This window comes from Leucopleurus acutus (assembly GCF_964270905.1).
Source record: "Leucopleurus acutus genome assembly, chromosome: 13".
NCBI lineage: Eukaryota > Metazoa > Chordata > Mammalia > Artiodactyla > Delphinidae > Leucopleurus > Leucopleurus acutus.
The window spans coordinates 1,591,670-1,617,860 of NC_139155.1; the positions used below are offsets into that span (position 1 = coordinate 1,591,670).

The 26,191-nt window shown below is 53.3% G+C and overlaps 1 protein-coding gene across 2 annotated transcripts in view; it reads right to left on the reverse strand.

Annotated features, from left to right (window-relative positions):
• ATP9B (ATPase phospholipid transporting 9B (putative)) overlaps positions 1-26,191 on the reverse strand; it is a 218,194-nt gene that overhangs the window by 5,228 nt on the left and 186,775 nt on the right. For both annotated transcript variants that reach the window (XM_082853143.1, XM_082853144.1), the window contains 11 exons: positions 22,536-22,697; positions 21,758-21,850; positions 20,185-20,268; positions 19,907-20,077; positions 17,168-17,266; positions 15,118-15,207; positions 12,450-12,594; positions 12,199-12,263; positions 11,483-11,638; positions 11,318-11,382; positions 5,665-5,773 (listed from right to left, as the gene is read on the reverse strand). In XM_082853143.1, the coding sequence (XP_082709269.1) occupies positions 5,665-5,773; positions 11,318-11,382; positions 11,483-11,638; positions 12,199-12,263; positions 12,450-12,594; positions 15,118-15,207; positions 17,168-17,266; positions 19,907-20,077; positions 20,185-20,268; positions 21,758-21,850; positions 22,536-22,697 (1,239 nt within the window). The remainder of the gene's footprint in view (positions 1-5,664; positions 5,774-11,317; positions 11,383-11,482; positions 11,639-12,198; positions 12,264-12,449; positions 12,595-15,117; positions 15,208-17,167; positions 17,267-19,906; positions 20,078-20,184; positions 20,269-21,757; positions 21,851-22,535; positions 22,698-26,191) is intronic.

The window sequence follows — 26,191 nt, forward strand, 5'->3', positions numbered from 1 at the left end:
ACTCATGGACGCCCTCCCCAGGCTTCTTAGGGCAGCAACCCCCGCTGTGGTTCTGTGGCTCATGTGTCCTGCGGTTGGAGCCCTTTGTCCCAGTCTACGTGCCAGCTCCTGGGTGGACGGTTCTGTGCTGGCAGAGGTCCAGTCTCCACCCACCACAGTGCGACAGAAGAGTCCCTAACCCCAAAGCTCCCGCGCTGCCCCCTTCCAGTCATGCCCTCCCACCCCAAACCTCGGGCGGCCGCCCACCTGTCCTGTGTCCCTAAAGCTGCGCATTTCCCGGAGCGGCAGATCACTGGGGCCACACTCACTTTGGAGCCTGGCTTCTTCTGTGCAGCAAAATGCATCTGAGAGTCGTCTGCGTTGCTGAACGGACGGGTTTTCTCCCGTCACGGACACGATCCCACTGTGCGGATGCACCCTCACGGGGGAAAGGGCAGCCGGTCGTTTCAGTTTTTGGTAATTACGACAAAGCCACCATCAACTTTTCTGCACGTGATTTTGTGTGAACGTACCTCTTCGTTTCTCTTGAGTAAACACCTAGGAGTAGGATTGCTGAGTCACGTGATAAGTGTATGTTTACCTTTACGGGAAACCGCCAAGCTGTCTTCCAGGGCAGCTGCACCAGCCTGCATTCCCACCAGCAGGGCTGAGCATCCCTGCCAGCATTTGCTGGTGTCGGTTTTACATTTTTGCCATTCTGACAGACTGCGGTGGTATCTGATTTTAATTTGCAATTCCCCAATGAAAACTGACGTTGAGCGTTTTTTCATAAAAGTGATTAGTTGCCGTCTGTACATCATCACCTTTGGTGTGGTGTCAATTCAGGTCTTTTGCCCATTTAAAAACTTGGGTTGTTTTCTTTTTGAGTTTTGAGAGCTCTTTATATATTCTGGATACAAGTCCTTTATCAAAAGTGTAATTTGAAAATATTTTCTACCAGTCTGTGGTTTGTTTTCCATTTTCTTAACAGTGTCATTCACAGAAAAAAAGTCTGTAATTATGATAAAGTCCAATTTATCCATTTTTTCCTTTATGAGCTCATATCTAAAAGCTCTTTGCCTAACGCAAGGTCATGCACATTTCCTTCTGTACTTTCTCCTAGAAGGTCTATAGTTTTACATTTTACATTTAGGTCTATGACCCACTGTGAGTGAATTTCTGTGTGAGACCTGAGGTGTGGACCGAGGGTGACCAGCTCTCCTGACACCGTCTGTTGAGAAGACGACCGTCCTCCACTGGATTTCCCTTCACGTTGGTCAAAGACTGGCTGACATGCGTGGCTGTAGTTCTGGGCTCTCTGTTCTACCCCACTAACCTGTGTGTCTATCCTTTGCCAGTGATAAAAACTAGGTACTGGGAGTCTTCCAACTTTGTTCTTCTTTTTCAAATTTGTTTGGTAATTCTAGCTCCTCTGCTTTTCCATATAAACTTTAGAATCAGTTGTCAATATTCAACAACACTGATACTTCCAATCCACGAACATTCATTTATTCCTTTCTAGGATTTCTTTCAGCCAGTTCTACAATTTTCAGCATGGAGATCCTGCACATATTTTGTTAGTTATACCAAAGTATTTCACTTTTTTATGCTGTTATAAACAGTGTTTAAAATTGTTTTCAGATCTCAATTGTTCATTGCTACTATACAGAATTAGAAATAATTAAAAATATTTTTTCCTTGTATCCTGCAACCTTACTAAACTTACTAGTCTAGGAGGGTTTTTTTGTGGATTTTTTGGGATTTTCTACATAGACAATTCTGGCATCTGCAAACAGATATTTTTATTTCTTCCTTTTTAATTTCTATACCCTGAATTTCCTTTCCTTATCACTATTATTTTTAAAATTATACAAGGATACAAATACACATTTCAAAAGCTAAAACCATTTTCAGACTATTCAACAGAAAATGAAAATAGTGACGTAGTCCTAATAGTTCAACGTCTAATGCTTTCAAGGGCTTTTAGGAATGACTGTACATCACCTACTTGTATCTTGACAGTCAGTACAACTATAACTCAGCTGTCTCTGTAGTGAGTAGTTTAATTTATCACGAATATAACACTGTGACTTGGTAACTGAACTCACAGCTACAGGACTGACCTATTTCAGGAACACACAGGCGGCTCAGCTGACCACGCGTCACCTAAGTCCTGACCCCAGGGCTCAGGCTCAGGTGGTTTTTCATAAGAGGCCACAGACCATTCAGGACAAATGAAGTCATCTGTAGGGTTAGGAGAGGGATGAGTACATGTTTCCCCTCTAACTGGCAGCACCAGAAAACCAGAAGTGACTGCACTCACCATGAGTAAAGCTTAATAGCCCAAAGCAGAGCGTGACCCAAACATCGTTACAAATACACCCTCTTCTGTAAGGAATGAGAACTATGTGGTTTTAGGAAGAGGAAGGAAATGTTGCCTCTTTGTTTAACTGATTCATTCCCTCCCTCGTTCATTCACCAATTACGGAACAGACACTGTGTCCAGGTTTAGGCCCTGGAGACACAGCAGAGAACACATGTTTACATCCAGGATCTTGTTAGAAGGTTAGTTTCATTTAGGCTCGTTAGAGCCTAATCTCGTTAGAACCCTAAGTCAGATTGGTGATGCTTGGAGCATTTACACTCTTAGCATAAAAAGACTGGCTAGGGGGCTTCCCTGGTGGCGCAGGGGTCGAGAGTCCGCCTGCCGATGCAGGGGACGCGGGTTCGTGCCCCGGTCCGGGAAGATCCCACATGCCGCGGAGCGGCTGGGCCCGTGAGCCATGGCCGCTGAGCCTGCGCGTCCGGAGCCTGTGCTCCGCCACGGGAGAGGCCACAGCAGTGAGACGCCTGCGTACCACAAAAAAAAAAAAAAAAAAAAAAAAAAAAAGACTGGCTGTGAAATAAGTATAAAACCAGGATATTTTATTTCGAAGTGGAGTTCTTTCCTTTCTGTTTTACAAGGGATGTGCACGCTGCTTCCCTTGATTACCTTTGTGGTATTTAATGAATTTACTGTGACCTGAGATTTCTGCTCAGAACTTACAAGATAAATCACCTGTTGGACAGTAACTTACATTCCAGCCCGTGGCTTGTTTTCTGCTACTGTCCAACCATCATTTAATTTACCCCGAATTCATGTTTTCTTTTCCCGACTGAAGGCTTGTGGAGACCAGGAGCAGAGCCTTCTAGGTCTTTACAAGTGCCCGGCACGGGACCCTCAACCATGCCACCCACAGTGATGGACTCGGACAGACTGCCTGTCCCCAGCGGGTGCAAAGTGCTGGGCTCAGAAGCAATGTAAAGCTTCAGAATGTTTCTCTAGCTTCAATAGGAAAAATACTCACTTCTTATCAAGTTAACTGGCTGAGTGCCTTAGTGCTACTTTATTTTCAAAGCATTTCGAGTGTATGCAATTTTTAAACAAATATATACTTTAAAGACAAAAAGTACAGATTCTGGATCTTGAAGAAAAGGAGTCTAGAGAAAATAAGTGACTGAACTCTTGTCAAAAAGATTAGGAATGCGGTCCTGACTCTAGGATATTGAAGTATTCTAACTGTTGGTCACCCTAACAAGAATGGAAAGCCAGCACCCTTAACAAGACTCAACTTACTTGGAATTGGACGTGGTTTCCTAACATCCCCTCAAGTTCAAATGTATCAGCTAATGGTGTGGATTCACCACCTCGCGGCTACAGTCAGAGGGGAGCTGGGACGCAGCGCCAGACACCTGTGACCCCGGGAGCCTGCTTTTATCACTAGAGTAACGTGGCAACCCACAAAGAAGGTTCTGGTGGGCAACAGTGAAAGCGGCGGGTCCCCCCACTGGTGGGGACACTGAAGTTCTGCTAGGAAGTCCTCCCACCTCTGGCAGCATCACCTGGCCTCACCTGCAGTGACCTTAACCCTGAGCATCCACCGAGCCCCTCCACTGATGCTCATAAGAAGCTGGTTTCCCCTCATATCTGTGAGGCGGCGTTTAGGGAAACATTTCTGGAGCCACTGGAAGTAAGGAAACACACAACCTACTAAAATTATAATTATTCGCAACAGCCTCCTGTAGTTTGTGGATCTTTGAGCCTCTTCTGATTCACTGAATGATGATGGTTTCACCATCTTAGGATATTAAACCAAAAAGGTTTTCTTCTACTTGTAATATTCACAATGATATTTTTATCATGATAATAATGCTTTATATATGTCTCACATCTATATCTTATTATCAAATAAAATATATTATAAAATATAATGTTTGCTATTTTATTTTATACTATACTGTTGAGCTAGCTTTATTTTTGCCCTGATTATAGAAGTAATACAGGCATTTTCTATTTTTTTCAATGGATTTAAAAAGTCTTAATCTCAGATTTCCCTGGTGGCGCAGTGGTCAAGCATCCACCTGCCAAGGCAGGGGATACGGGTTCAATCCTGGTCCGGGAAGATCCCACATGCCGCGGAGCAACTAAGCCCGTGCACCACAACTACTGAGCCTGTGCTCCAGAGCCCAAAAGCCACAACTACTGAGCCCACGTGCCACAACTGCTGAGCCCACGTGCCACAACTACTGAAGCCCACGCACCTAGAGCCCGCGCTCCACAACAAGAGAAGCCACCGCAATGAGAAGCCCACGTGCAGCAATGAAGAGGAGCTCCCACTTGCTGCAACTAGAGAAAGCCCGTGCGCAGCAACGAAGACCCAACACAGCCAAAATAAATAAAATAAAATAAAATTTAAAAAAATCTTAATCTCATCAAATTCTTACAATAACACCATCAAATCCAAAGATTTACGTGACTTACCCAACACCACTGGGACTGGTTAGAGGTTAGCTGGGCGAGTCTACCTGTTATTGCCTAATCTGATTCTTTCTCCGTTACAACATACGGCTACAGCTCTAAAAATCAGTCGGTAACTTCAGGTTATCAACTGTAAACCTAAATTTAATTGGGGGTCCGTGGACTTTGTTCTCAGTGTTGGAAGGTTCTTTTTTTTTAAATTAAATTAAATTATTTTTTATACAGCAGGTTCTTACTAGTTATCTATTTTATACATATTAGTGTATATATGTCAATCAGTGTTGGAAGGTTCTGAGGTCATCAGGGTTTGTGTGTAGGGAGCTGGGCATGTCTTCCACCCAGTGGAGCATGTTTTCTATGCTACAGAGATATGTTTTCATAAAAAAACATGATAAATTTAAAACTTCTTTCAGGAATGTTTAACTGTCCCGGAGCAGTTCTGGGCTGCGTGAATGAAGCCTGCGCAGCTCGGGGAAGTGGACTTCTACCTCAGTAGCGTCACCGTGACAACAGCACGCGGGTCTCAGGGACGGAAACATACTGCAGATCCCTTTCAGACAAAATTCTGAAGCCCATGGCCGGAGGAGATGTGGGCATTCAGAGGGGCTCCGGCCAGGCTCCAGGTCCCTACCGGCTAGAACGCCGGGCCGCTCCAGGTGGGCCGGGAGCCGGCCCCACCCACTGCGCAGTGCTGACCGGGAGCCCCCGCTCAAAGCACCCTTCACCCAGAAAGAGGGAGCCCTCAGCCACGGTTCTAAGTCCACAGAAGCTCCACAAACGGTTATGAGCACCCTTCGCAATTATAATTCGACGCGTGATATCAGAGCTGCACTGCAAACATTCGCGCAAACGCCGTTTTCCCCTTTGATGCCTAACTGAGGCGGCACCTTGGTGAGGTCTTTGTACAGCTCTGGGTACAGCATTGCCATCTCGGGCTTCACGTCTTGGTCCAGCACCAGGGAGAAGACAGGGAACATGGTGTAGACCGTCGCATACCTGGAGGAGAGCAGGGAGGTTACACGGGGGACTCGGCACCACCAGGAGCACACCTCTGAACCAGAGGCCAAAGGTCAAACCCTAAGCAGAAAAAAAAAAGTTGACAACCAAGCACGACTTGTCCTAAAACTGAATACTTACCCACAGTACAGGAGCAAGGTCTACAAGCCACAAATGCGGACAGGCAGCAGGATCCTTTTTTAATTAAAGCTTTTATTTTGAGGTCACGGCAGAGGTGAGCACAGTTACCAGAAGTAACAGAGAGACCACGGGGACCTTCAACCAGCTTTCCCCAGAGGCAGCATCTCCAAAACTGCAGCCAATCTCCAGCAGGACGCCGACACTGACATGGTCCAGACGCAGCACCCAAGCCCACCAGGGACCCCTGAAGCCTGCTTCTCTCCCAGCCCCTCTGAACCCCTGGCAACTGTCCTCCATCTTATAACTTTTGTCACTTCAAGGTGACACACACACACCACACAGCAGGTGAGCCTGGGGCTCGGCTTCTCGTTCAGCCCCAGTCCCTGGAGGGTCACCCAGGTGTGGCCACACGACAGGCCGTCCTCTGGTGGCTGAGGAGCGTTCGTGGTTGTGGACAGAGCAGCTCTGCACCCCAGGCATTCTCTGAAGTGCATCTGGGTCGTTCCCAGGGTCCGGTTATTACAAATAAAGCTGCTATAAACATCCACTGCCCAGGTTTTTTGTAAAAGTTGCACTTATTTGAGACACGGGTGCCACCTGGGATCCTATGTCCACAAGTTCAGGCACTGGGTCATAGGGCGGCTGCATGTTTAGCTTTATAAGACGCTGCCAAGCTGCCTTCCAGGGCGGCTGCACCGGTTCACATCCCTGCCAGCACGTATGAGGGGTCCGGATGCTGAATCCTCGCCATAATTTGCTGCTGTCACAGGTGTTTCAGCCATTCTGACAGGCGTGGAGGGGCAGCTCACTGTGGTTAAAATGCGCATTTCCTGGTGGTTGATGGCGCTGACCGCCTCGTCACGGCCCGTCCGCCGTCCCCAGCCCCCGCTCAAGTCTCCCGTCCGCCGTCCCCAGCCCCCGCTCAAGTCTCCCGTCCGCCGTCCCCAGCCCCCGCTCAAGTCTCCCGTCCGCCGTCCCCAGCCCCCGCTCAAGTCTCCCGTCCGCCGTCCCCAGCCCCCGCTCAAGTCTCCCGTCCGCCGTCCCCAGCCCCCGCTCAAGTCTCCCGTCTGCCGTCCAGTGTCAGCCTGCACTTTGATGGCTCGATTCTCTACCTACAGGTCCAACCTCTAACGTCTGCATCAGGTCAACAAGCACATGCTCTTTACTTTCCTCTAAATCTCTAATTGCTGTTGTTAGTCCCCTTAGGACTCAGGGGGCTGAAAGGGCCAAGGAACCCAGGCAGAACCTGGCCCACATCCCCCGGAGCCAGCCGATGCACGAGGACCAAGCTGCATGTGCGCCAGGCCCAGTGACCCTCCTGCACCGGGATTCACGAGTGTCACAGCGCAGGCCCGAGGAGCCTCTATTTTCGTAAAGGGCGTCGATGAGAACCTTGTTATTGTGCCAGAAACTCCTCCGGCTTTACAACCAAATCACAAACATCATCACCACCCCTCTTATCAGCTGATTCTGCTGAGGGCAGTTTCCAGCATGCGCCAGGGTGGCTTCCTCCAGGGTCCCAGCGCAGACCCCCCTCTCCCCATCAGCCCCCAGGCTGGGCCGCGGGGCCGCAGGGACCGGGCGTCTGCTGCTTCTCTGGCTCCCCCCACCCCGCCCGACCCCCCGGGGCGGTAGAGACATGGAACGGTGGATCTCACCGCAAATAAAGGGGGAGCAGGCTTCGGAGGGGAGGGTTGCTGGGCCATATGCTTAATCGTATGAAAGACCGACCAACTTGTCTTCCGGGCTCGCTTCACCATTGTGCGCTGCGGCCAGGAGCTGTAAGTCCCGGGAGCCCCAGCTTCCTGCTGACACTTAGCACAGTCTGTCTTAACTTGGCCTCTCGGTGGGGTTAAAATTTCCATTTCCTGTAACTAATGATGTTAATATATTTTCGTGTGCTTATTGGCTATTCTTACATCTTCTTTGGTGATGTACATTCAAATCTTTAGCCTTTTCTTAAAAAATTGAGTTGTTTGGAGATCATGAAACATTCTGGGTACAGAGCTCTTATCAGATATAGGTACTGAAAAGACTGTTTCCCAGCCTGCCTTTTCATTTGATTAATATTGTCTTTAGAAGAGCGAAGACTTAATTTTGATGAAGTCCACCTTGTCAATTTCTCCTGTGACAGTTCACGCATTTTGTGCCTAAGGAAGCTTTACCCTCCAAGGTTCCAGGGATTTCCAGCTGTGAATTCTGCCAGCTTCCCTTGTCTCCGGCATCAGTGCCTGCTGCCTGGTGTCCACGGTCCGAAAACAGCTTTTCCCTGTACCTCACCCTGTCTTCCAGTCGCGTGGGCTGGGAGGACAGGGCATTTCCTGTCGCTCCGTGGTGCCCCTCGGTGACGGGCTGCGAGCCCACCTCCTCATCACTCGCCCGTACTCCTGCCTGCAGCTCAGGACTCTTCCTCAGATGTCACGTGCCCTCCTGGCACCCTGTGAAGACGGCATCTGGTAGTTTTCCCACGTGCATCCTCAGGCTCCCCACTGAAATCCCCTGCGAGGATGCACACCTGTGATGGCCCGGGGGTGCCTTCTGGGAGCTGTGGCCATCACGAGAGGGACACCTCAGCTAGAGCAGACCTGCATGTCTCCAAGGATGCTGCCTGAACACGGGACGTCGGCAGCTGTCGGGCAAAGGAGGGGTTTGGCTCGACCATGTGGAGCGGGTCTCGCAGAACCCTGGATGTGCTGACGCCTGTGAACGCTAAGTGGGGCCAGGATGCACGGTGCTTCCCCAGAGGACCTGCCGAGGGAGGCGTGTGGAGGTAGGGCACAGCCCCTCCCAGGACCTCAGGTATGTGGGCAGACGCAACCGAAGGCTAAGTGAGGGGAGTGGGCCAGGTGCCGCCTGGTGGGCTCCAGGGGGAACCGGGGCGGCCTCGGCACGAGCTTCCTTCCGTGAAGTAACCAGCAGTGCGGCTGGGCCTCACCTGGGTCACCAGTCCCTAGAAAGCTAATGAAATGAACTCGGATAAAAACCGTACATAGGTGGAACGGAATTCTATCAACTGTCCTGTAGTTTCTAGAACCAGTTATTCCATCATGGAAGGTCAGTAGTTTGGTCTGGTTAGATTTTATTTGATAAAAACACCACATTGCTTCCCGCCCAGTTCTTTATATTTGTTTTCTAGGTGAGGGCAAAACTATTTTATTACTTATTTTTGAAGAAGCTTAACGTAGAAGCATCTCCGTCCATTCCTGCCAAATCCAAGGAACTAATGCTTCAGAGAATTACAGGCGCCTCGTTTAAGTGATGGACATGCAGAGAAACTTTAAATAAAACTTTCAGTGAAGCCTGATGATAAACAGGAGCTTTAAAAATAACACGAGCTTATGCTGACGGGCTCAGGCTGCAGACGGGAAATCAGGCCTAGGGCTGTAATTCCACGAACTCAGGCAGTTCTTATCTAAGGAGTAACACCTCTGCCCCTTGACACTTCCTTTTAAACTTCCAAATCCACACTTTGAAAAATGGAAAGTGAGAATGGCTATGCTTTTTCTTTGGCCTCCAAGGAAGAAATGCACTGGACAAACCAAGACATAACCAGCATTACTGTGCAAATTCTGTGCTGTTTAGAGTAATTAATGTGATAATTATTGCAAAGACTTAAGCAAGCAACGGAAAAATGTAAAAAAATTTGTAGCTTTCTGTACCTTTAAGATTTTCCCTCTCTTTGAAGGGCTCTAGGAACTCCTGCTGCGATTAAGGGCAGGCTGCCTGAACTGGCGCAAGGCCCAGCCCCACAGCCAGTCGCAGTGAAGCCTTTATCCTGACCTGGGCCTGGGGGCGGGGGAGGGGCAGTGCTTCCCCTCCGCCTCCAGGGACCTGGGCAGGGTCCGCATGAGTTCCGTGGGGAAGGATAGGCTCTGACTTCCACAAGAACCTAAACTGTTCAACAGCTCAAGCCACACAGGAACCAGGGGCGGAGGGGAGAAACGATGGAGCCCCGGAGCGAGGGGGACCGGGATCCAGCCCCTGCGGCTCCTGGGCGGCAAGCCGGGCGTTCAGGGATGCGTCCACGTGGCAGGAGAGCGGCACCTTCACCTCACACCCCCGCCACTGCCCCGGCCCCCCGCTGCCGAGCTCAGCGCCCTGTCCTTTTCGGGGCCCAAGCACCCGCCCCAGGGCTCCCTCTTCCTGGAAAGCTCTCCTGCGCCCACACCCCAGGCTCGGCCCACCCCTCGCCAGCCTCCCGCCGCCCCTCCCGCCTGCCCTGCGCCCCCAGACACCCCCAGAGCTGGTTCCACCAGGTCCCCAGTTCGCTCTGACGTCCACTCTGGAGACACGGGTGTGCGGAGGCAGCGGACGCCCTTGGCCCGGGGGGAGGAGGCCAGGACACAGGACGGGAGGCCGAGGGAGCCCCGTCACTCGCGACGGGACCTCGCCCGCCCAGCTTCGCCCTGAAATCAGCCCACGTTGCGCCCCTGATGCCCCCGATGCCTCTCGCTGAAATCCCCGGGATTCTCGGGGTTCAGGGAGCCGCCAGGCCACACGCATGTAACCGTGCCCTTGAACCGGGCTCCACAGGGTGCGATAACCCGCTGGCTTGTCCTCCGCCGACCTGGGAAGACGCTGAGGCCGGGAGACGCGTGTCCTAGGGATGCGGGGGGACAGGACGGCGCTCAGGACGGCGCCGGGACACGTGTGCTAACCGCCGTCGCCCTCACCACGCGGCTGAGGGGCTTCGCGGAGGAGAGAAGCCGCGCGCGTTGTTCAGTGCACAGCGGCCGCCACGCTGACTTTACCTGCTGGCGCGGTCACGAAGGGTGAGGGGAGGAAACTCCGGTCTACTCTTGTCTGACACAGGCCTCCCGCTTTGTAGCTCTGGCAGCGCAACGAGCACAGCCTTCGCCACGGGCCCCGGGCCGCCGCTCTGCGGACGGGCTTCCCAGCTGCCGGGCGGGCGCCCTGAGGACGAGCTTTGTTACCGCGGGAGGCCTTACGGAGTCTGTCCCGGAATGTGAGGTCCCGTGCCAGCACCACCCGTTCTCGAGGTCTCTGCTGCCAGCTTCACGCCGCCATCAGGATTAACCGTGTCCAGCCAGGAGGGCGCAGGCTTCAGGAAGGGGCTCCCCGGCCTGGGAGCGACCCAGCCACCCCCCACCCCCCATGCCGCCGCCGAGGGCTGGAGAAAGTCCCGGCTCCGACACAGTTCCCGACCCAGGTGCGCTGCCCCACGTAAACAGAAATTCCACGAGAACCATAACAGCAGCGTCGTAGGAGGGGTAAGCGGACACGTGCTGCCTCTGGGTGCCCCCTTCGTGGCTCCGCACAGCAGTCGATTCGTCCTCAGGCTGAGTGTGTGGGAGCCACGCAAGCAACCCCCTGCACGTGCTCCCGGGCTACAAGCCCCCCCGACGTGCCGCTGCCACGTCTGCGCGTGATGGGCCCACTTACCCCACCATGAGGAATCCCTGGTACAGAGGGACGGACGCGAAGTAGAAGACGGAGGAAAACACGGCCTGGAGGGAGGAGAGCAGCGCCCGTTACTCACGGTCGGCCGATATGCGCGCAGGCCGCAAGGCACCAGGCGCCCCCGCAAGGCCCCTCCGGACGCCGCACCTGCATCGTGGAGATGATGAGGCCGCGGTGCATGACAAATTGGCTGAGTGCCGCCGACCGCTTGTAGCTGCTGCGCCCGTGCACCACGAGCAGGCGGCCGATGTGCTTGAACTGCGAGACGGAGAAGTCGGCCGCCAGCGAGGCCTGCCGGCCCTCCTGCGACAAAGGCAGAGGGGCCGGGCTAAGGGCCGGACAGGGGCAGAGCGCGGGCCCCGCCCCGGGAGCCCCCCGCCAGCACCCTGGGAGGACCCGGCCTGGCACCGACGGTGTCACGGAAACTAAGCAGGGACCGGGGCATCTTCAAGACAGTTCTCTGAACCTGCCACCCCGCCAAGCGGCTGCGGGTTCAGCACTGTGGCCTGATTCACGAAGTAGAGGGGCCCGGGATCCAGCCTGTGTCCAGGTCTCTCTGGGTGTTTTCACGTGAGCTCAGGAGGCAGACCACAGCTCCCGACCGCCCGGGAGACCCGGACATCTGAGCGCGGGCCGTGTGTGTGGGGCTGAGAGAGGGTTGCGGGGATCCGGGGAGCGGCCCAGGTGCAGCCCCGCACAGCTCGGGGACCAGGAAGGTGCCCGAGTCCCGGCAGGACGTGCCTGTCCTCTACGTGCCCTCGTGGAGCTGCTCCCTCAGCGCGTGGGTCCGCCTCCCCCCAGCCCCCGGCCACGCGTGTGAGCGGGCTGACCAGGGGCCTGGCGGGGACAAGGGACAGACGCACCTTCCCCTCGATCCCGATCCCGCAGTCTGCTGCCTGGATCATGCTCACGTCGTTCCCTCCGTCACCTGGAAGCACGGAACGCGGACGTGAAGTGGGAACCTGTGAGGGGCCGGCTTTCCTCGCCAACCGGCAGACGGGGTTTCAACACCCAGGAAGACGGGGGGAATCCACCGGGCGGGCAGGAGGGAGCCGGGCGCACGTCCCCGCGCATTTCATTTCAGGACCCCGGCTCCCCAGACGCCCCCGCTCACCGATGGCGCACGTGCGTCTGCCCGTGTGCTGCTGCAGCAGCCTGACGATGTGGGCCTTCTGCGTGGGCGTGCAGCGGCAGCAGACCACGGCCGGGCACTGGCAGGCCAGCTCCACGAACTCGTGCTCGTAGTACTTCAGGCAGACCTGGGGGCGGCAGGAGCGAGGTCGGGCTTCAGGGCACGGACAGATGGACGGAGGACGGGTGGACGGAGCCCGCACGCAGGCTGTGGGGAGGGCTCCAGGGAAGCCCTGGACAAGCCCATCTGCCTTCAGGGGATGCCAGCACCACCTTCCGGGGTTGGCTGAAAAGGTCTTTGGTCTTTATCACACAATACCCTCAGCGACGATCCTTAGTTCCCCATCTTGGTGGGGAAAATAAAAATTCCCCAAAGCTGCCTGAAGTCTGTGGGGTCCCGTTGCTGAGCTGGACACCCCGAGAGTCACCCCACACGAAGGACATGAGTCAGAGATGAGGGTCCTGAGCCCCCGGGGCGCCGACTACCACCAACAGCACATCCGCCTGCAGGAGAGCCGTGTGGGCGCCCGTGCCCCGCGTGAAGAGGTCAAGACGCAGTCCCAGGCCCTCTGCCACCTAAAACCTGGGTGGTGAGCGCAAACCCGCGTTCACGGCACGTACTCAGCAGCACAGACGGACACAGTATCCCCGCTGAGGGGAGGAACCACCGCAGGACCCAGAAGCAGAAACAGCGACGCTGCCTTTGGGGAGCGGGACTGGGGTGCTGGCGGGAGGGGGGATGTGCGCTCCAGCCTGCGGTTTCCCTGGGGCCGGCTGGCTGCCAGGAACAACATGTGGATTTGGGGGACAGAAACAGCAAACAGATTTCAATAAAAACACACTCACAGAAGCGTGCTTAACACAAGTAGCTACTTTTGCTCCCTCCCCAAGCCCCAACTACAGAGAGGTTTTAAAAAAGACATCGACCTACAAGGAGGGGCTAGAACGGAGGGGAAATTCGCAAAACGCTTTGGGCTGGAAAGCAGACAGCCACGTGCACGCGGCTCGGCTGCTGTGAGCAACCTGAAGCCGGCGGTGGGACCAGCCGAGAACACGCGAGGCCCAGGCCCCTCACCCTTCCTCACGCGCAGCCAGGGGGCGGGGGGCCGGGGGGTGGAAAGGAGCCCTTCTGCCCTGCAGAGGCCGGCCTCACCCTCTGGACGAGGGGCGGGAGGCGGAGCGAAGAGACAGAAGGCGGGAAAGGAAAGGGGGCTCGAAGGCCGGCTCAGGCCCCAATCAGTGCCGCCAGAGTTGGGGAGGGGACAGTCATCCTTCGTCGCCCAGAACCAAGGAAGTGTGATCCGTGGACAGGGACTGGACCGCACTCCTTGGCACCATCAAGAGGGCGCTGTGCTGGGCAGGAGCTGGGGCTCAGGGAGCCCGGGACCGGCAGGTGCTGGACCGACTCAGCGGCTGGATGGAGGGCCCAGCCCGGGGGGGACCAGACACCGCGGGCTCCGGGGAGACCGGCGGGCAGGTCGCGCAGCACCGGGCACCACGGAAACAGGTGACCCAAGCGTGAGCTCACAGCGCTGCGGGGATGGGGGTGTGCCGAGCCGGCGAGGGGTCCCGGGTCCCGCACACACAGCGAGAGGGACAGGAGCAGAACTCAGGAGCCCGCCGCAGCTGCGCAGACACCGCGGTGCAGACAGAGAAATGCAAACGTGAGGCCAGAGCTCAGCCAGCGAGTTGGAGAGTCAACCAGGGGCCCGCGCGGCTCCTATAAAACAACACACACGCAGTGAACACCCGCGAGGCTGGGGGCGTCTCCGGGGTCAGCTTGTGGGGACGGCACGGCGGGGAGCACGGGGCGCCCTCCAAGTCCTCCATCCTGGGCACGGGTGGGTGAGAGCGCTGCCGTTGGCCCCCATTGTCCAGGCCCCGCAGTCCCGGTGGCTCCGCGGAAGCAGCCACGCAGAGTTGGGATGCGCGGCCCCGGCAATGCAGCAGGCGGGAGAGCCAGCCGGACACAGCGCCATCTGCACGCACGTGGCCACAGAGGTCGCACCGTCTCCGCTGCTCCTGACGTCCCGTCCAACCCCCAGCCCCCCCGCCCCCGCCAGGCTGGCCTCAGTGGCCACACTGACTGGGTCACCAGAGGCTGCGCTGCTCCGCCCAGACTTCTGGAAACATCTGAGAGAGCCGCGGGCAAAAGCTGCAGGGGGAGGGGCCCCCAGCACACCCCCCACCCGACGGCTCCAGCCATTGCGACCCTGGCGCCGAGCGGGCCGCCCAGCCCCACGCGGGGCCTCCAGGAGCAGAGGGTCCTGGGTACCAGGGCCGCTGCTGGAAACACGCGTTTGGATAAACTGAGATCACGGCTACCAGAGCCAGGCTCCAAGGCGGCCACACCAGGAACGAAGAGCAGACCTCCAAGCGCCCGAAGAGCTTTGAACGAGCCCAAGACAGACCAGCGCCAAAGCCGTAAGGACCAAGTTCTCACTGCGACATGGCCCTGGCCTCTTCTCAGGCTCCACCCGCACACATCACTGCTGTGAGCAGAGACGTCAAAACCAGTGGAGAGGGCAATGCAGGCTGATAACACGTCTGACTGAGGAAGCCCACAGTCCACCGGACAGACAGGGCCCAGCCTCACCTCCAGGGAGAAGGACAGACACACAGACACCTGCTTGGTCAGGGCCCAGTCTCACCTCCAAGGAGTCCCCGGATATAACCAGTGCACAGTCATGCTTCCTTCGAAAGGCATTCAGTTCCAAATGGGCTTCTCCCCGACTGGTTACCTCCATGAAAGGGGAAGAAGTGCCCAGTTACAACACTGTTTAAGCCACACAGACAAACAAGTCCTTTAGACACTCCTAAAACCGGAAAGTGCTTTACACAGGAAATTCCATAGCCAGCCGCTCTTTCAAATTTCTCCTACAGTGATGGGAATAAATACCTACTAATTTAATACGAATTGCTTTCCAACGCGTGGCAACTCAAGGCAGGAAACGTACACTGTAAAGTGCAGGGCAAGTACCACAATTACAGTAAGACAAAGTGAACAGAACTGGCTTGTCAAGAAAGAGGGACAAACGGCCCCCCACCACTGCCCCCATGAGCTAACAGGCGCCTTTGCGTAGCTGGGGAAGACAACTGGCTTTTCTCAATATACGCGGGTAAGAGAGCATGATGACCTTTAACTGAAAGTCTCTCTACTTTCATAGGGCAGTGGGGGTGTGTGTGAGTGTTAACGCCAGGGATGCCGTTCTGCATAGTCACAGGTCAACACACCTCAGCATCACAGCCCGAGGAAGCTGAGTTCCTCGTGGCCACACAGCAGGGAGGGACGGAATGACCTAAAATCGAGGCTTCATTTAAAGACGCCTCTTTTCATAACATGCCAAGTGATACAAAATGCTTTTATAAAACTGTTTCTGTTGTCTCTACCATGGGTTTCAACTTATTCTATCAGTTCAAGCAAACTGAGTTATCTGGAAGATTGAATGATGGAAAAGAGTACAATCAAGTCATAATCTTGAAGTATCGTTAATTTTTGAATGAAAATATTTCAGAAACCAACATACTAGTTTTTGGCATTCTTTCTGTGGAGATTTTATGGGGCATAAAAGAAATGATAGATTACAGGACTGAAATAAAAAGCTTCATGGGTCCAGGTTAATCAATCCAGACTCATCTTTAGATAGGTAGGTTTTATTGTGGAAATTTTATTTGTGGGGCTATAACACTTCAAAGTCAACAAAAATTGATCTGAAGTTTTATCAGAATCATTAATAATTTAATTGCAAATAGTCGTCTGCAGGGCCTAATTTGTGATTCTGATGCTTCGAAATAAACTACATTTACATGTAAATTATATTCAAATCACTATTTCTGTAGGTGCAAGGGCTTCCTTCGGAACAGAGACACACAATGTCTGTTCAGCTGCCATCGATCAAGACCCAAGAAACTTTTATTTTTTGTTTGAATCAAATTTCATCATAACTCGTAGATAGAGTAAACACACAAATTTCGATCATTTCTATTAATTTTCTTTGATCTAATTGAGGAAGATCATTTAATTTGAAGATGGCAGTAGATTAAAAACACATTTCTACTTTGTATTTAAAGCTTGTTTCACAAAAGCAGCTTCTGGACCACATGTATTGTGTCTAACTAATAGACAAACGTCATTTTCTTCTCAATATATACTTTTATAAATTGAACAGAAAATGACTGCAGTATGTCTATTTTAAAATAGATATTTAGTTGTTAATAATTCTAATAGTACAACAGAAAAATACTCTTGAATTTAGACCTTGTTTCACTCTACCAAAAGCAGCTTTTTTTTTTTTTTTTTTTTTTTGCGGTACGCGGGCCTCTCACCGTTGTGGCCTCTCCCATTGCAGAGCACAGACTCCGGACGCGCAGGCTCAGTGGCCATGGCTCGCGGGCCCAGCTGCTCCGCGGCATGTGGGATCTTCCCGGACCGGGGCACGAACCCATGTCCCCTGCCTCGGCAGGCGGACTCTCAACCACTGCGCCACCAGGGAAGCCCAAAAGCAGCTTTTTGATCACATTTAATATATGTAACTAATAGAAATCTATTTCTAACATGTTTTTATAAACTGAGTAAGAAACTTACTTCTCTTTTAAAATAGTATCTATTAATTAATAAATAACTGCGTATACATTCTCACAAAACCAGTAAGTTTCAATTCAAAACATTTAAAATTCAAAGTGATGTGGACGTGCACTTACCGGCCTGAAAACGTGTGTGTCCTGCGTTCGAGACACCAGGTGAGAACTCTTGGCGATGCACGTGGCCGTCTCCAGTTTATCGCCCGTCAGCATCCATATCTAAGAAACAGTTTCAGCTGGTGAACCCCAACGCTATCACGTGTTCATCTGAAAAGTGTCTGCCCTTGAAAAGATATCTGCACATCCGTGTTTTCAGCATCACTATTGACAACAGCCAAACCTGAAGCAACGTGTGAGTCCACGGATGGACGATGGAGAAGCCAAATGTGGTCCATCCATACAATGAATATTAAAAAGGCAGGGGATCTGACACCTGCAACACTATGCTGAGAGAAACAAACCAGTCACAACAGGACAAACACCGCATGATTCCACCTGAATGAGGTTCCCAGAGGAGTCAGACTCTAGAGACAGGAAGGAGATGGAGGGTGCCCGGGCTGGGGGAGGGGGAGCTAGCGTTTCACGGGGACAGAGTCTCAGTCTTACAGCATAAAGAGTTAAGGCAGGCGGAGGGTGCTGCTTGTTACACGACAGTGTGAATGTACTTAGTGCCACTGCACCGTGCACTTAAAAATGGTGACGATGGTAAACTTTACATCATGCACATTCTACCACAATAAAAGTCTCTGCCAACTTGCTTAACTGAAACAGGTAAGAGCAAAGTGACGTTTAGACACAGCAGCAGAGCTGAGGCAGGTGAACGACAGGCGATTAGGAGCCTCGCGGCTGGGACTGAGGAGGACGCCTGAGTATGTCAGAAGGCCACGTCTACACGGCCTCGCAGGCCAAGCAAACAGGCCCAAGGACCACAGGCCGAGGGCTTGCAGAGTTAGGGGGACCCTGACATCCTCGTTGTCACTTGTGTGAGTTTTTCGGTTGAAAACTGAGGTTCAAAATAGGTAAACGGGCAATAGTTAACCCGAAAGTTGTTTCGTATCAAATAAGTCACGTCAAATAACACCACCAAAAAAATATATATTTTTAAAATCTATCCCTTTTGTTTTACTTTTTATTTATTATTATTATTTTTTGGCCACGCCGCATGGCTTGTGGGATCCCAGTTCCCAGACCAGGGACTGAACTCAGGCCGCGGCAGTGAAAGCCCAGAATCCTAACCACTAGGCCACCAGGGAACTCCCGAACACCACTTTTACTTAAAAATATCAAACACACGCACATATTGTATGTGTAAACGTCCCTAGACTGAAAAGAGAGCAAAACCAGGACACTTCATGCAGAACAGGATGGTTTACGTATCTTTTCTATAACAGCAGCAATTTCTTGCTACCATCTGACTTTTCAGATGTGTCACGTGTATCATACATAAATACGCATTTTTGGGAACTTACACGGTATACTGGTTCTCTGCTTAGGCACAATCTACCTGGGGCTCTTTTCAGTGTCTGAGGCTTTGTGTTTTTTACTTATGTTACACATTAATATTCACTTTACTGAGCCTGGATCTAAGATAATGACACGTCACCGTGACCAAGTTGGGGACAATTAACCCCACAGAACAAGAAGTCCCGCTGCTGATAACTCAGGGACAAGTGTGGCCTGGCCGAGCGCCACGTCTCGGGCTCAGAGGACGGGCTGAAACCACATCCTTGAACTATAACGGGACAAAAGAGTCTGCTTCTCCTGACGGAGCATGAGAAGGGAAAAGGGCAGAAGCCCAGCAAGTCTTACTGACTTCAGAGCTTAGCAAGCAGCTAATACAAAGCACCCAAATCTTTACACAAGAAACGCGCAGGCCTCGGCTGTGCTGACAAGCCAGCAGCAACACCCAAGAGCGAGACTGACGGGGAGCTCGTGAAAACCCACAATGGAACGAGCAGGCTGTCTGCCTCTAGTCAATCATGTTCCTCCACGCAAGCTTCTGTCGCACAGGCTTAGATCGGGTCACCGTTCTGAGGCTGAACTGCTCTCTTCCACTCTGACTAGCACCTGGACAGCACACGCAGATGCCAGCGGCCGCCCCTGCCACGGCCCTGAACGGGCGGGGAGGCTCCGACATCTCCCCCGCCCAGAGGCCTGGACGGCAGGGGCCCCCTTGCCGTGCCCGTCACAGGGCCCTCATCAAAACGTGCTGAGTGTATTGTTATTTGAAGCCGGCCACGGCTTTGCCTTCTGACATTTTCCTCCAGTTCTCTCTCTCTGCTCCAGTTAGACACAAGTATTTCTTTTAAAAGCAAGCTGCACTTTTTTCATTCTCAGTCCTCGAGGCAGCACTGAAATGCATTTTCTCAGCCATCTGTAATTGAACTTCAGCTTTCGTGAGAGCACAGGTAAGTAAGGCAAGAAAGCAGTTTGCTGAAAACTAAAACTTACACCACAACGTGCTAATCTCCCCTGGACCCGAAGAGGACAAACCGTTAGAAAAAGCCAGCAGGTCAGTAGGTCAGGCAGGGAGCATCGTGCGGTCTACGGGGCAAACCTCCCCACGCGGATAAAAGGCTGCCGTGGGGAGCAGCTCGGGCCGGGACAGGCCTCAGGCTGCCGTGAGGACGCCCGCGGCCGGGAAGGCAGCCAGGAGGAGACGGCCGCCGGGAAGGGGGCAGCAGAACCGCTGCGTCTGGGTGACGGGCGGGCGGGCGCAGCCCCCGGGGCGGGGCGGGCCGGGGAGGGCCGGGGCCTCGCGGGACGCGCAGAGACCTCCGCTCACCAAGGCCCTCACCCCCTCCACCTCGGCGGCTTTCCCGGGACCACCTCCAGGGGGCGCCCGCTCCCTCGCGGTACCTTGAGGCCCGCGTTGCGCAGCATCTCCAGGGTGGGCCGCACGTCCGTCTGCAGCTGGTCCTCCACCCCCGTCAGGCACAGCAGCTCCATCTCCCGCTCCAGGCTCTCCACCACGGCGGCCACCTTGAGCGTCCTGTCGTGGATGCTCAGCTTGGCCTGGTTGTAGCGGTTCTGAGGACAGGCGGGCGGTGCTGTGACTCGCGCAGGGCTGGCTGAGGCGGGGACACCCGCGGCGCCGCCCCCGTGCGCACCGTCTCCCCGAGGCCACGGCCGCTCACCTCGAAGTCCTGGTACTGCTCGTCCGTCAGCGCCCTCTTGGCCACCACGAGGGTGCGCAGGCCTTCGCGGGCCATGTTGCCGCACTGGAAGAGAGAGGCAGGTCACACGCGGCCCGGCCGGCCCGCCCGCAGCCTCGGCCACCGCTCCTTGCAGCCACGGCCACGTCCTCCGCTAGCTCATCCCGCCCTGCTCCCCAGTCCTAGCTCCGTCTCGTTTCTAACAAACACACATCTGGGGGCAAAGAGGGGAGCCTGCGCGGAGAGGAAGGGGCTGCCCCCCAGGCACCGCCGCCTCGGCTCGCGGGCATCACGTCCACACAGAGGATGGGCTCGCACTGCAGGCTTTACAAAATCGCCCTTTCCGCTGCGTGACGGACAGCGTAGGTGTGTTTTGTTTTCTTAGTATTTGGGGAACACACGTTGATAACCAAGAATCCAGCTTGGGAGCTTCTGTGACACAGAACAGCCCCCTGTAAACTCAGGCTCTGAGTACCTGCTGGCTTTGTATAAAGTGAAAGGCTTTCCCCACGACAAGAGTATTAACAACAAAGACTGCGGTGGGAGGGTGTGGAAAGATTTATCGATGGGAGAAACTACAATGTTGGAAATAAATGCACAAAGGATTTTTAATAAAGTTATCTGAAAAACAGTCTGACATTATCTGTCTGTTGCAAGACATTTATCGATTTGACCTCATAAAGCTAAATAAATTAAACAAGGATTTTATAATTAATTGCACATCATTATGACCCAAAGTAATTTTTATGGCATTTTACTAGGTCTTCAGGGAGTTTAATTTATTCATGTCCCTGATTAAATCCAGTGCCTGAAGGAGCTATTGATTCATATTGCCAATACCGTCGTGGACGTGGGCTGTGGCCCCTGGACTGACAGACTCCTGGCCTGAAGGGGGGTGGACACGCTTGAGCCCCACCGACAACATGTGCACAGAAGGGGGTCACACTCATGCATTCAGCGGTTTAGTTTTACTCTGAAATCTAAGTTTTTACAAATACATAAATGCAAACAACAAGTCATCTCGTGAAGCTAAATACAAATCGTATTTGTTCAGGGAGAATTTGATGAAAATATAGGATTGGTTATATTTGGATCTTATCTCCACATTTAAAGTGAATCCTATGTACGTATTAGAATTAAATTCTAACTAAAATATCCTGGTAAATAATTTAGGTTACAAAATAACTACCATGTTAAAGTATAACTCTAGTTACATGCACAATACTATTCAGAATATTCTAGTGAATGATTAGGGATGCTTTCTGTTTTTCCACCAAAATAAAATATTCTTCATAAGGACCCACTTGCACACATCTACACGTATTCACACAGAAACCAAAAACAGTAGTTGTTCACCCAGAAAGTACAGTATTTATAATTGACAGTACTCCTATCCTCTCTGCTTTATGAACCGACAGTGTCTGGTGTGAAACCTGGCATCTTGATTCACTCCAGTGACACCAGCAAGTACCTACAAGTCGGAGAAAGGATGCCGTGCTTCTGTCACTGCCCTGAGTTTCATAAAAACATCTGCACAATGTGAGACAGCTCATACCTCCTCCTCCAGCCAGTCATTATACTGGACGACGGTGGACATGGCAACGTCGGCACCTTTCATATAGAACGTGATCTCTGCTGTGGACTCGTCCTGTAACGAGACGGGAGTGAACACAGACATGTTGAGGCCACGCTGCGGCTACTGGGGGGCTGCTCTAACGGGAACGCACCAGGAGGGCAATTCTCTGTGAACCCACTCCCCTGGGTGAGTTACTCAGACACCTTCTAGGCAGGGCTGTGTCCTCCCTAGATGTTCAGGCCACCAGGAACCGAGAGCGTAATTGTGGCTCTCAAGATGCTGTGCTGAGGGTTTTGAAATAAAATCTGTAAATGAATATACGCCTTGGACTGCAAGGTAAATTCTCTCAAATTTCCAGAGCTTGAGTGAATAAGCTTCTTAGTTTAGCCAACTTCCAAGATGTATTTGTGGTATTCGCTACAAAAAATTTAATAGGGGTATATTTAGCAACGTTATGGTCATAAATCATTCTTCAGGTGAACTCTGGCTGCGACTGCTGCGGGAAACAAAGCAGCTCGAGCCGATTTCAAACATTCATGAGCATCTACTTATCCTGCCTCAGCCGTCTTAGGAAAGTTGTTTTAAATCATGACTATTAGAGCCACACCAGCTTCTCAGCATAAATTATCAGTTTGGATTTTATTATTACAAAACACTGCGACGAGCATAAAGTCCTGGAGTGAGCCTTAAGAGACCGCTGCAGTGTCCTCACAGTGACCAGAGCAGGCACCCAGCTCGGGGACAGAGGCCAGCGTACCCTGACGATGACCCCCATCCGCTTGCTCTCCGACGTGAAGGGGAAGGTCTGCAGGATGCAGTAGGTCAGGATCTGGCCGCTGGGGGTCCTCAGCTGCATGGACGTGAGGTCTCTGTTGACCAGAGTGAGGCCGACGCTCTCCGTCCACTGCACCAGGGCCACCTGCGGGAGACCAGCGAGACGTGAGGGCACTCGCTCCCCGGAAAGGGGACATCAGGCCAGTGGTCAGTGAGCTCGCCGAGATGCCACCAAGAGACGAAACTGACCACATCCAGGCCCTGCTGTTTCTGAGGCCGCGTCTAGTATTCGTTACAGGGAAGCGATACGCAGCGAGACTGAGGGTCTTGGTCTTACCGTCTAAGATAAAGGCCGTTGGTGAGCACACTTGTGCTGCGATTTGTGTTACCAGCTGCCTACAGCCAGGGTTTAAAATCTATGCGGAGCGCCCGCCGGGCTGGACGGCTCGGAGAGCAGGTGGGGCTGGGCTCGAGGACGCCCGCGACAGTGATGCCCTGAATCCCTCATGTGTCTCAATCACAGACCAACTGGCGACTGGGGGCTCCACAGCCAGCACGTCTGCGGGGAGGGCAGGCCCGGGCGCCAAGCCCAACTCCGACAGTTGGAAGCCCCGTGAGCTGGTCCTCTGCGTACTGAGGCTCACCTGCCTGTTCTGTGGAAGATGTATTTGCAAACTGCTCTAAAGGGGAAACGATCAGAGGAGGCTCCCTGGCATGTGGCAAGGACTCAAAAATAGAAAGTATTCTTACTTACAATCCTTTATGATTTAAACGTAAAAATCTTAAGTGGAAAAATAATTTTTAAAGTTCACCACTTATGCATAGTAATTTTTATGACAATAAGCATTTTCAGAAAAAAATTGTCTTTAAAAGCAACTTCACTGCAAGAAATTCATGACGTGCTGCCCCCGCCGTGCAGGTGAGGGCCCCGCGGCCGCAGGCAGTGGCTCCTTCCCCCTGGGGGCTCTGGGCCTCTCCTGACCCTGGCGCCTCGCCCTCACCTGCAGTTCCTTTCACCACCTGTGCTTTTAGCGTTTGACCTGGGGTTCTGAGAAATCCTATCACTCAAGAGCATTTTAAATTCTGTCTAGTGTGCAGATGTTACTGTTCTCTCCTAGTCATTCCTGAAAACTCCCGTCTGACGAGATCCTCAGCAGCTCTGGTGCCGAGGTGAGACCGCTCAGTTCGGAATCCTCGAGCTGCCGTGTACCAGCTCCGTGAATCTGGGTGACAGGCTGCACCCCTAAGCCCCGGTCTCCTCGTCGATAAGATGGTGACGACCTCCCAGGGTTACGCTGAGGTCTGACCCACCCGTGGGGCGTTTGGCACATTGATGATCAATGTCAGGGTTTCACCCTCCACCCTTTCTCACGTAAGCCATTTAGGCGGAGTGGGAATCACTTTACGAATGAGGTTTTCCAAGTAATTTTCCACAAATATAACTGGAGAAAAGTCCCGACAAGCTTGTCAAGTGTCTGACATTGTGGGGTGGGCCGCATGGTACGGGTGGACAGGGCGTCCGAAGACAGCGAGGCAGAAAAAGCCGGTGCGAGACACTTTCTGGGGCTGCAGGGGCGCCCCGTGGGGCGGGGATGCCCTGGGGCACAGCCGAGGGCGACACTTTAAGTCGCCTGTGCCGGTCCCTTGGTGCCTGGCTCCCCACACACTCCCACATGGCCTCCCTGAAAGGGGTCCAGGACAGATGGTACCCAGCCTCTCCCGGAAAGGGTGACTTTAGTTCCCAAACATTTTCTAGGATTTTGCAAAGGATCTAAACAGACAAGCGGGACGACTGTTTCAGAATAGTAAAGGCATACTTTTTTATACGGTTTTAAATTACAATTTCGTCTTATTGTATACGTAGTCAATGCATCAGAATTCATCTTATAAAAACTTCTGGTATTTTAAAAAGTATACATGGTAGAGTCGGCCTGTGATAAACAGGTTACAGCAGCTTCGGAGAAGCAGGAGTGGGAGTGAGGGTCATGCTGAGGGGGGTCCCGGGGCCCCGGACTTGCAGCTGGCGTCTCGAGGGAGCCCTGCGCCGACCAGGCCCAGGATGCGCGTCCAGCAACCGCCAGCGAGCCCAGCCCCCAAGCCCAGGTGGGCCGGGCCAGCTCGGGAGTGAGAGTCCACCCTGGACAGAGAAGGCGGAGCCGAAGGAAGGACGTCCTCCCCGCAGCTGGGCAGCCCGAGGGGCGGCACTCACGCACGGGAGCTTCCAGCAGAGGAGAGGACAGACCGCCGCAGCACCAGACAGCCCGACAGCCTAGCGGCCGAGGCCGCAGCAAGGCCGCCCGCGGTGGACGCTCCCGTCCCGCTGCCCAAGGGGACACACTGGCTGTGGCCACCATACCGCCCGGCAGCGGGGTGTCACAGCCAGTCCACGAGGCTGCAACCAGGGTCTCCACGAGACACGTGAGCGCAGCGGGCTCTGAAGGCCGGGCCCCGCCGGACTCCTGACCCCCATGCCAGTGTCCACTGAAACAGCTTCTTCCCAGCCCCAGTCCTGGTTTGCTGGCAGCAGTGGAGACGCCTGTCAATACTCCTGACACCGGAGTCCAGCTGCTGGCTTACAGGGCGGATGACATCAGCTTTCTAGGGGCCCTGTCAGCTCTGGGGTCCCAGGAACGCATTAAATGTGACACAGTGAGTCACCGTGGAGCTCGAATTAGAAGCCGTATGCCCTGGCTTTCCAGCGCATTACTAGGATACTGAAGCAGGCCGGGATCCTAACATGACGCCACGAGGATACAGTACTATAATTTAGAGCGTCAGTGATATACTCCAAATTATAGCTCTAAAAGAAGACACCTGGACGTCAGCACGTCTAGAGGGGGCAAGTCAACAGCTCTGCAACCCCAGTGCAAATGTAAAACGAACATGAAACTCCATAGACTATTTCTCTACGACTTCTCTGTGTCTGCAGATGACCCAAGACCCCAAGTTTCGTTTTCGGTTTACACAGTGAAAGGTTACTATTACATTCTGACCTGTAAATTGTATCTCCCTGCGAACACTCTCTCATCTCACTGGGTCCCGCTGCAGTCAGGACCTGAGTTTCTCTATTTGGTGACTCACACCTGTTTATTGTTTAGTTTATGCTTGGTTTCATAACCCACTGGGGGTAGCGACGTTATCAGAGGAGTCCGCTGGGCTTCTGCTGCCTGACCCAGCATCTGTACAGCTGTTCCTAGTCAGTAAGCATGTCGAGGTCTCGCTATATAATGCCGACCAGGAGAAGAGCGTTCACACACTCAACGCGACGGGCGCTTCCGTTAGTCTTCTAATGTCAGTGCTTAGCGCTGGGCAGGATTCTCTCTGGTGATGTAAAATGTAACATTTCTGAACAGACTTACGAGCCAGCAGCCACGAAGGGGGGACACGAACGTGCAGAACTGGCCGCCACGCGCTCGGCACCTCAGTGGAGGCCGCCACGACGCCCACGGCGACCGGAGGGTCTCCCTGCGGCTTCGAGCTTTGCCACCTGGCCCTGGAGTGCAGCGGGGCTGGGGGAAAGCGGGTCAGCATTCTGAAATAAACTAGAGGTGTTCTTTTCAGAAGGCTCTGAGGGGTCACTTACATCCAGTGATACTGAATGTCGAAATCAGAGGAAGGAAAATTTCTAAGGAATGGGCA